Here is an 11128-nt window from a genome sequence, read left to right as displayed (position 1 = left end):
CAACATTTTTGATTCTATTCACAATTTTTAACACTGAGTCCACCACTCAATCAGGCCAAAATTGGGGGTTTTGGGGGTTTACAATTTTTGGAAAAGGGTAACGAAGGCATCGCAGCCAGTCCCCGTATAAACCATTTTGTGCAGAATTTTATGAAAAACCAAATGGTGAAATCCGCATTATTCTTCTAGCCATTAATTTTTGATTGATTGAATGATTGAATGATTGAGAAAAGAATGGAATCGATGTAAAACTGCTGGGCTTGGTTGGCTATCGATAGTTGAAGTTCGAAAAAAAAATTAATGGCCAGAAGAATAGTATATCTCCCTTGCTTTTTTCAAAATCGGCCGCTAGATGGGGTGGCGAAATGACGTATGTCAATGGCGAAAATCTTTAGAAAATGTCGAAAAATTTCCAAGATTTTCAATTGCCAATATCTCTGCCAATAACCGTTTAAAACAAAAACAGGGCGAGATGTCTCTGGAGGGGGGCAAAATCTTTCATTCTGAAAAATTATATTTTTTTTAAAGGTCCGGTTTGCCCGAAAACTTATGTCAAAAATCAGAAAAAACACTAAAATTTCTGGGGGGGGTCCCTTAGTTTTTATTAAATAACTTAAAAACTATGCTAGCTAAAACATTGCGGATTTCACCATTTGGTTTTCCGTAAAATTCTGTACAAAATGATTTATACGGAGACTGGCTGCGATGCCTTCGTCACCCTTTTCCAAAAATTGTAAACCCCCAAAACCCCCAATTTTGGCCTGATTGAGTGGTGGACTCAGTGTTAATAAAAAAATCACAATGCGAGGAATGAATACGTTTCAATGGTCTAGTTTATAAGGACGTGTAACCCTACTAACACGGCCCATCCACTTAATGTAAGATGTAGGTAAATATGGGATGAATAGATCCAGGTCACAATTGGGGGGCGGTAGTATAGCGTACAGTACCCACCAAACCCGTATACCCTAAAGTTTTCCACTTCAAAATTTGTACTTTTTACTACACACTTGCACTGTCGCCCCCATAGGCATTAGAAATTTCGACAAATTTTGAAGTGGAAAACTTTGAGGTATAGGGAAGGGTTCTCTGAGTTGGTTTTATTGTAAATCATTCTTTATATTCGTATAGAGTGAAGAATTCTGCATCTTTTGGCACAAAGAAAAAGATTTTAGCTTGATTTTTTGTATTTTTTGTAAATTTTTGAAAACGCCGTATTTAACACGGCGCATATGGGGGGGAAACGGGTGTACCTAATCAACTGAACGATACCGTGGCGCCGTGGGGGTTAATCCTACGACAACTTCATGTGTAGAAAAAATGTAGATCATCATTAGATCTACTCAGGGCCAAAACGAAAAAAATCTAGCCCAAGCGGTTCAAGAGTTATTGCATTTTTTCTAGGACACGTAGTGCCATAAGAATGCACTGAAAATAGGGGGGTGTACCTAATAGTTAGGTGGGTACTGTAGGTATAAATTTATTCGGATCTAGGATGGGATCAAATAAAAAATATTTATCGTAGAGCCACCGGCGTATATTCATTAATAATACTGATTGTACGTCAAACTAATATACCCGGGGGTATGATTTTGTTGTGATACCATTTGGTGCATGCACAGAATGTGCATCCCAGTATAACCATATTAGGTACACAGTGGACGAAAAAGCTAAAACATATCTCAATTTCCATTACTTCCAAACATTTGTTCCTAAATTGTTTGAACAGTTGGTCAAGTGGTCAGGGAGGTGAGCCACGGAATTGAAGGTCAGTAATTTAAATCTGGGGTGAGACTTTTATCTTTTATTTTCTAACAGAAATCATATCCAAAGATGGATGTTATTTAAGGATACTGTGTATACACAAACCGGTATATTCAAGGGACATACAAATGGTACGTACGGGGAAGGGGAAATAAGGATCAACATGAAGCATTCCATGGATATGCTGTTTGTATCTCCCTTATCCTTGGGAGTACGCTGCAGTCATATCCATGGTACATCGCTGTGTTAGTAGGGAAGATTGTAGCAGCGGCAACATTTCCATCTTGGTTATAAAAGAAATTTACACAATTAAGATACGATGTTTTGAATTTCTTTTTCTTTGAATTTCTATTAATCACGTGTTGCTTAATATTTGCTTAATTTTTCAATTGACCAGTTGGTGGAATCTTCTGGTTGATTTTTTTTAGGCACTGAGGCCGATGAATTGAAATGGAGTGTGATCCAAATTGACGGTTGCAAATGTCACAAACGATTTGTTTGAATTTCGTTTGCGATTCTGATATCTTATCCTTTTCTTGCTAAAAAAACGGAAAACGAATTTATTAACAACATTATAAAAGATCTCAAAAAGCCTCACTGCGATATTCAAAAATTATAAAGTTCAACACATCAATAGAATGAACAGTTTGTCTGCTCTAAAGAAAACATCGATATGGTATATATTAGTTCCATCCTGTCCGTTTGTAGAATATTCTGCTAGCACTTCATCAGGTCAATGTGCTAGACGGAATTAAAAATCGTAGGGGAATAGTAGATTTTAATGAAATTCAAAACTATTTTAGTGTGTAATGACAGGATACATGATAGATATATGTCCAATTAGATGGCATACTAATAAAGTTCATACTAAAAAAGTTTTGAATTTTATTAAAATCTTCTACTTTTACTGCCCCTCTTGACCCGGTGTCCCGGCATACTCCAGTCTCCCCTACCCACAATTAAATTCTTAAATGTAAAAATACTGATACATCTCCAAAACAGTCCAGACCACCTTTTCCGTACTCAATAAAAAGAATTTCTGGGATTCCTGTTTAATAGAGTGGAGATTACTGATCTAAAATCGATTTTGTTTTCTGTGACGTACAGACGAATCGTTCACTCTATTTCTACGATCCAGAATAGATAATTGTAGTAAACAGATATGAGTTTGCCATGCTTAGCACCGATTTAACATTATGGTGCGTAAATTTGAGAGGGGAAAGATTGGTATGAGTAAAATGTAATGACCGGAATGAAAAGCGTGCATAGAATGTGAACCAGGTCGCAAAAATAAAAAAAACGGTCCAATGACAAACAACGGTCGTAAAGTCAAAATATCGGTCTAAAAAAGGCTCATTGGTATCACAACAACCAAAATCCAAAAGGAATTCCCTTTCTGGATTGTCTCAGCCTAGCGACCATTTATTTTTTTAGTTGAGTGTATCAAACAAACCATTTGATTTGGTCAAGCTAAATTTTCATCTAGCCTAAGGGGCGTTGTACAAGTTTTTCTGTTGGTTACCGCAAGGGGCGGGCCGCGGGGAAGAAACTATAAAATCGGCTACTAGGCTAAGAAGAAGGTTGGCTACATGACCCTCCAGCAAATTGGTCATTATCTAGTGCATGACGCGTATCCTGCCCAGTTTGTGAACGCACTACGCACGTTTTGCCGTTATGTTACACTGCAAAATCAGTGTTTTTAACTTTAAATTTTTATTTCATCAATCTTGAATTGAAAACGTAACCATCACGTTATGCATTGTTGAAAAAGGTATCTTTCGACACCTAGTTTTGTAAGTTTTCGATTTTTTAAATTATTGTATATTAAACTCGTAGAACAAAACTAATCAAAAAATTTTGCTCTGTCATCCTTCTTCCAGAATGCAAAAGGGATTTTTTTAGAATACAATTCTTTCAGATGTCCAAGATATCAAATTTATCGTGTTACCCCAATTTCGACCAATTTATTAACATTTCATTCGGCGTTGTCGTTTGCAGTATACGTGCTTTTTCCCCTCTTTTCTGTCCACTCCTTCGCTTTCCCATTCTTTCCTATTTATCAAGTCCCATATGAACCGATATACAATCCCTTTATACATGGCAAACGTGATATGACGGATATCTTGGAAATCTGAACGAATTTTAAGAAATCCTTTTATTGGATTCTGTAAGATGGATATAGAAGAGCTACATTTTCTTTCATTTAGTTGTTTCCGTTGGAATCGTTTCGGGATTCTGAACAGTAGGGGAGACTGGAGTAAAACGGGACGGTTTTTGTTTCCCCCTATATCTCGCAAACTAATTATTGAATTTCTTTAAAATTTTGTTTTTATGTATTCCATATTGTAATGAACCCCCCATATTTTTTATATAATTTTATAATGAACCATTTCCCCATAAAATACCTTTAAAGTTTCCTCAGATTTGTGGGAGGGGCCTATTTTGGGGGGTAATTGAGGACACTGGGGTGGGTGATGAGGGACGTCCTCCGTTTTCGCCTTAAAATTCATTAATAAAATTTAAAAAAATTGAAAAAGTGTTCCACTGCATATACTCTTTGAGTTTATAAATGTTTCAAATTGATTATTGTGTTAATGAACCTTTTTTCTTATAAATACAAAAACCCTTATGGAGCAGTAGGACATCCTGCGTTCCCAGACAGCACCCTTCCGTCTTTTAGCCGTCTTTTCTCCAACGTATTGGGACCGCGCATACCGTTTTAAAGACGAGGTTTTAAGGGATGAAATCAGGCGCAAACAAGGGAATGTGTCCGCTTTTTCGGGGTTTATGTTGGGCCAATGCCGGTTTTTAATCCGTTGTTTTTGGGTTTATTTAAGGTTTTTTAAAATTAATCAAATTTTTGTTTAAATTTAGCCTAAAACATGCTAAAATTTCTTTTTTTATTACTTAAAAATAAATTTATGGTTAAATCACTTAAATCGTACTTTCTGAAGCCGAATTTCAAATATAAAAGTTCTCTTCACTCTGCGGTTTGAACGCATTATGTTCTCATAATCGAATTACTAGTCTGACACTCTAACCACTCACCCAACTCCTATTGTACATGAGTAGAAGTTTGAAAAAGTGATTCTTAAGATAACATTTGGACTTAGAATTTTCGCGCATTTCGTGTCTTTGTGTCATTGTTCACTAACCCAAAACACAGAAACGAGACCAGTTTTAGACTGCTTTGGGCCAATTGGAATTTTATATTTGTGCCCATAAAAAAAACCAATTTGGGACCACACGAATTGGAAGGACAAAAGCCGTCTTTTTTCCGTCCTTTTTTTTCCGGCACAAAAGGGGCGTCAGACGGAACCCTTTAGTTTTTAAGCGTTTCAATTAGACGGATAAAAACCGTCTTTTTTCCGGATTGTTTGTACGGTACGGAAGGGACGGTTTTTATACCGCTTAAAAACCAGGGATGTTGTCTGGGTTGCTAGGTAACGAAATCGAGCCTCTTAAAAATGCTGTACGCTGATTGGTCCGTAACTGTCCCAAATTAGCCAAAAACAGCTGTCCCGATTTCCCGGTTTAGACACTTTTTTTTTAAAGTTCATACTGTCTAAACTAATCGATCTAAAATTATAATTTCTGTTTTAAAAGATCAAGAAATGAATCAGCTTCATTTCCATATTAAATTTACATGCCATTAGCGTTTATTTGTTTCTTCAAACATAAAATGGCGGAGACAAAAATTTCTAAAAAAACACCGTTTTTTTGTTTTGTCAATAACTCATGCAGTTATTGACAAAAACCAACCAAATTTCATGCCAAATTAGATTATACAGATTTACATAACATACTAAAAATTTTTACAGTTTTATTAACATCTACTATTTTTCCCCCCACTGTCCCTTTTGACCCGGTGTCCCGTTTTACTCCAGTCTCCCCTACAGACCTATTCTTGTATTTTAAAGTCCTTTTTTGATAGCGTTTCGAAAATTAACTCCGAGAAAAACCCTCTTTTTCTAATATTTCGGGCTCTTTGAGTCGGAGATCGCTTAATTGTTAACAGTGACTTTTTTGACAGGAATTTTCAAGGTACCTTTTTGCAGTTAGAATTTGTATTTATTGCAGTGGAAAGTTCCTTCATTTGATATTGGACCTGTCCGCGAAAACGAGTGTTTTTCGGGATATCCATCTGCTGGCTAGCATCTGTTATTTTTGTCTGTAAAATATGAAAAGATTAGCATCAGCTTTTTTAAACCTTACGTAAAATATTTTTGGTTTCAGCAACGGCATTTTCACGACGGAAAACTTTTTGCATTCCGCGCAACTGTAGCTTAAACCTAGAACAATTTAATATTGCTTAAAAAAGCTCTCGTATGGCCCGGGCTTAAGATGATACACAATGTTCATATTTGTTGTTGTTAGCTGACTTCTAAAATTCTCTCCCGTTTAGGAGATATTGAAATCATAATCACTTTAATCATTATATACTTTAAAAAAATCTATTGAGTGAAAAAATAGCCCACTAAATTTTCTTAACACAAACACGACACTGGGTTTGAAACAATAATCTCGAATTTTTTTAATATTTTTAAAATGAACCTAACTATTTGTATTTCTGATTCAAAGTTCAAATAAGCGCCTCCCATTTTTTAGCCATTTTTTAGAGGCGGAGCTTAATTTCTGATCAATTTGTAGACGACGCTCACCAAAATCACTAAAATCACCCTTTTCGTATTTCGCCCTAAGGCCCTAAGGGCGAAAGAGGGTTGTAGTCAGCCGTAGGCAATATTTTTTTGGAATTAGAAATACGCATAGTTAAGTTCATTTTAAAAATATTTAAAAAATACCACGAGAATCAACGTAAAAACTGATTCTAACCAGGTATGTTTTAAACAAATTAAAATTTCATGCAAAGACCCTATTGATGAAAACCCGAAATTTTCTTATCTTTTATTCGAAATTTATTCGAAATTCTATTCTTATTCGTTATTCCATTCAAAAATTCGAATAAGACCCTTATTTTTATTCGTATATTTTATCCATATATAATAAAAGAACAAGCTTTTGGGGGAGGAGCTTATTCATGTCACGCACAATGTCACGGATAATGTCACGAACATTTTGGGGGAGGAGCTTATCCTGCCGAAACATGCCCAAACAAATCACCACCAGATGTCGTCGCCGTGATGACGCAATCTTTGATGACGCAACAACCTGCATCACCACAAGATGTCTATAGCATTGCCATGATGACGACATCCTCAAGTAAGGTACTGACTGGGCAGATTTCCCACTATAAAATTTATTACGGGCAGATGATTAAGCTACAGCTAGCTACAAGCTACAGAAAAGAGTATAGCAAAACAGTCCGACTTAACGCTAGACCAAAGTTCCCCGGATTTGAACGGGGCTCAGTCTCTTGTTCGTCGAATAAATGAAGGTTATTCGTTATTCGAGTGTGCGCTCGAAAAGCGAACCCCCTTTTGGCCGGCTTGGGCTGCGCGTCAGCCCCGTAAAACTTTAAACTTCGATCGCGCAAAAAGATCTACAACCCCGTATTAATCGTTTTTCGATAGCAGAAAACTTCAGTGTTCTGCCGAATAAAACTTTCGAATAAAATTTCGAATAACGAATAAGGAAATAATCGTATTCGTTATTCGTTATTCGTCGAATAAAATTTTCTTTATTCGTATTAGTTATTCTTATTCGTTTTACCTCAGGCTTCATGATTTCGAATACAATTTCGAATATTAAAAAAAAAAAGATTTTTGAAAGTTTGCTGTTTAGTATAGATTTTTCATTTTTGCCTCGTCTTAGTCACGTGTCTGTCGCCGAGAATTTTTGGAAAAATCTATTGGAGTCCGTAAATCCAGATGGCTCTGATGTCGCCGACCAGCAGACCAATTTGTTTTTGATTTTTAGAGTTGAAACGAAGGGAAAAGAATGGATTCTGAATTAATCACATTCACGCTACTCTTTTTGAGCGTGATGTGTACCGTGATCTAAGAATAAGCTACGATTTTACACATGAGAAAAACCGGTTGTCTTCCTCGCAACAGTTACCGACAGTTACAAAGGCTGTAGTGTGATGTTGTGTTCTCTTTTCTGCACTTTGTGTTCTCTTTTAAAATAGAAACTGTATTTAATCAGGTCAAATAAGATTGCAGTTAATCATTTCGGCAGTTAGCTGCTATAATAGCGCATTTAATAATGAAATAATATTTATTTCAAAACGCACTTTTTGCCGTTAGAGGGGTCTGAATTACGGACTCCAATAGGCGCGACCTTTTTTTATTTGCTATTCGAAATTTTATTCGTATTCTTTATTCGTTATTCTATTCGAAAATTCGAATAAAAACCTTATTTTTGTTCGTATTAGTTATTCGTCGAATAAATGAAGGTTATTCGTTATTCGAGCTACGTTCGAATCACGAAAAACCTTATTCGACAGAACACTGGAAAACTTGTCTTGCTAGGCAAGAGCCGCTTTTTTTCCTAATGTTCTTTCAAACTTTGGGCTTATTGGCCTTAAAACTACCCTTCCCCGCTTTAAAAATTAATCAACATAATCCGTACCCTTATGATAACGTTTTAAAAAAATTTCGTCGCTTTCCGACGAAAATTAAATTTTTTTTATGGAACACCGAGGAAATTTCCTTTATCCATAAGGTTCTTTCGCGCGTTCCCAAAGCCCAAACTTAAGGTAGGTCCCCTATAAAAGATAAAAACTAAGCGCAAATGGAATCGCCTAGCGATTCTGCAAGACCAGAGTGATAGAGAGTATGGTGAAGCGACGCTGTAGGAATTCTCCATAAGGCTTCGTCCGAGCTTTTCCAGCATTTTCTCAAAGTTCGAGATGACGTGATTTGCAGACGCCACAGGGCTTTCCCAAATATCAGGGCTGCCACCACGCGTAGCCTCACTGAACTGCTGTTTTGCTCCGAAAAAAGGGTTATGATTAGTAATTTTTCAGAATTTAGTAAGCGATTGATGGCGTAGCTGCTAGAGCGGCTGATTCATGTGGTAGTTATCTTAGATTCAAATCCCTACATATCAAAATTCTTTTTTTAGAATTTTTCCTTGTTTTTTCTATATTTTTAAAGCGAAATAGATGATATGCCTAGATTCTGTAAAAAATGCGAGTTTTTTCACATTTTTTAAAACAAAATCTGAATTTGTTTCCTTTGGCAAGGACTTAGAAAAAAAAACGTGTTCAAACATGTTTCTGGAAAAATCCGCAAGAAGTCACTAGCGCATACTTGGGAAAAAGCTCGGATGAAGCCTTATGGAGAATTCCTACAGCGTCGCTTCACCATCCATACTCTCTATCACTTTGGCAAGACAGATCATTTTAATTGATGCGCACCACCAAAAAATTAAAACATTTGAAATTTACTCTAAAATTTAAAATCCCTAGCTAAAATCGTTAATTAGTTTTCGTACTTGAGAACAACGAGGTTGGTGTATCTTGAAGCCAGCCGTCCCAAATGAGTTCCCACAAATTTCGCACTTTTGAAAAAGTTCACGTGGAGCAATTTCTTTTTTCTTTGCAAATTTTGTCATAGGGATGTCAGTAGAACATTCTACAAAGTATAGCCAACCATTTAAATTCGATTGAGAATCTGATGGAGTGTCATTGAAATCTTTATTTAATTTCCAAGTAGACTTGTTGATCCGGTGAGAATTTGTGGTACCATCACTTGATCGTTCTGATTTTTCTTCTATATCGGTGTCGATGTTGCTTATTTGTGTAATTTTCGTCTGGAAGTTTGGGAAGCGTGATGCAAATTTTTTAGATGAGTCGTTTGCAAGAAAATGTTGACTAATTTCTCTCGTAATTTCTCGAACACGAGAAGCTTTATGATTGCTCGTCGTCAGACTCACAACATTTGAAAAACGACCGACATGATTGCGAGTAGAGCGATCTTCAAAACCTTCTGAAAGTTGAGGATTTGTGCTATTATTGGTACTGATATTGTTGCTCAAAAACATGGAACCATAATAGTCGTCGTGATTTTTTAATTGAGAACATCCCGACTGATTATTCCGGGAATCACTAAAATATTTACTCGAATTCAGGGGCCGTGATCCTATGCAGCACTGAAAATTTGCCAAATCCTTGCAACGTAATTCAGACATGTCCAACCCAATGTTACTGAGTCGTTCAGTGTTCAGAATTTTTGCTTTTACAGTTGCTGTCCGGAAGCGCTTTGTCTGCGAACAAATGTTTCTAACTGGATTATATTCTTCACCCATCTTACAATAAAATTCAAAGCGTATTGTACCGGACAACTCACAATTAATGTGAATACTAACTAATCTATACCACTGCTTGGAGAACACTGCTCGTGCAGATCAAACTTCAAAATAAGACGACTAGTCACTGGTGTTTGTTCGATAAATAGAAAGAACAGATCGATAGCAACTCTTGCAACTCCGCTATGCCATGGAGCATTGTATTTACTACTATGTATATAGGCCTTTACCATGTCACGCAATCTAATGCTACAATTTGATCAATACTATTCGTGAATAATCATGCCCTCATACAAACAACAATACAAACTTAGAAATTAAGTTGAGAACGTGTTATACAGGACTTATCACAAAGTTTATTAAACGGTGAATTTCAGAAACATGTTATATTCTCCAGATTATGTTTTAAAATGACATCATGGCCTTGGAAAAGAAAGTAACCTTTGAATTTTTTCCCTGACAAGAACAGAGGGAACCACAACTTATCATCAACCCACATATCATCAAAAGGAATGTCCGTAACATTAAACCATTTAGGTAACATCTCTTTATATGAAAAAAGAAGATGTAGGAAAACATAATTAAGTTTATTGACTAATTAACTCTGTCTAGTTTTTAGAGTAATTTACCTTCTGTTTCAAAAGGATGGCCTTCATATTTAGTTGAAGTAAATACGTGAACTTCCAAAATAACAGGATCCCCCACGAATTCAAAATTGATTAGGCCAATCTTTTCCAAATTTACAGGTAAGACAACAAGTCCACATTCCTCTCTCAATTCCCTATTTTTTCATTCACATAACTTTTTGCATTATAGGTAAAATCCCTTTTCAAATATTTTTCATCTCTCACCTAGCTGCTGCTTCGTAAATACCTTCCTTTGCTTCCACTTTCCCTCCGAAACCATTCCATTTGTTTACTCCAAATCCTCTCTTTTTATAACCAAGCAATACTTCATTTAGCTTTCTAATCAAAACTAATGTTAATACTTTACGGTTCATGCTGGATTGACTTCACAGTGCTTCACAGCAATTAACACAAGTACTGAAAGGCCTTTAAACATTACAGCTGATTACAGATTGAAACACAGAAAAGGAAAACAGGCGAAGGAGATATAACGACATCTATCGAGGTGTCGAAGAGTGAGGAACTTC

At 36.2% G+C, this 11128-nt stretch overlaps 1 protein-coding gene across 5 annotated transcripts; it reads right to left on the bottom strand.

The window, feature by feature from the left end:
• Positions 1–1789: 1789 nt before the first annotated feature.
• Positions 1790–11062, bottom strand: LOC124196632 (oxidized purine nucleoside triphosphate hydrolase-like). Of its 5 annotated transcripts, XM_046591778.1 has the most exons (4): positions 9789–10344; positions 9163–9656; positions 5813–5935; positions 1790–2303 (listed from the first exon to the last, which is right to left on the bottom strand). In XM_046591778.1, the coding sequence occupies exons 1-4, from the start codon at positions 9973–9975 to the stop codon at positions 2142–2144; spliced, it is 966 nt and encodes a 321-aa protein (XP_046447734.1). In that variant the 5' UTR covers positions 9976–10344; the 3' UTR covers positions 1790–2141. The 5 variants fall into 5 exon arrangements, with proteins under 5 accessions (XP_046447734.1, XP_046447737.1, XP_046447732.1 ...); XM_046591781.1 differs by lacking the exons at positions 9163–9656; positions 9789–10344 and adding an exon at positions 10605–10739; XM_046591776.1 differs by having other exon boundaries at positions 9163–10344.
• Between the last annotated feature and the right edge of the window lie 66 nt (positions 11063–11128).

This window comes from Daphnia pulex, chromosome 7, assembly GCF_021134715.1.
Source record: "Daphnia pulex isolate KAP4 chromosome 7, ASM2113471v1".
NCBI lineage: Eukaryota > Metazoa > Arthropoda > Branchiopoda > Diplostraca > Daphniidae > Daphnia > Daphnia pulex.
Note: the sequence above shows the minus strand (reverse complement) of the source record. Positions and strands in the feature narration are given on the sequence as shown.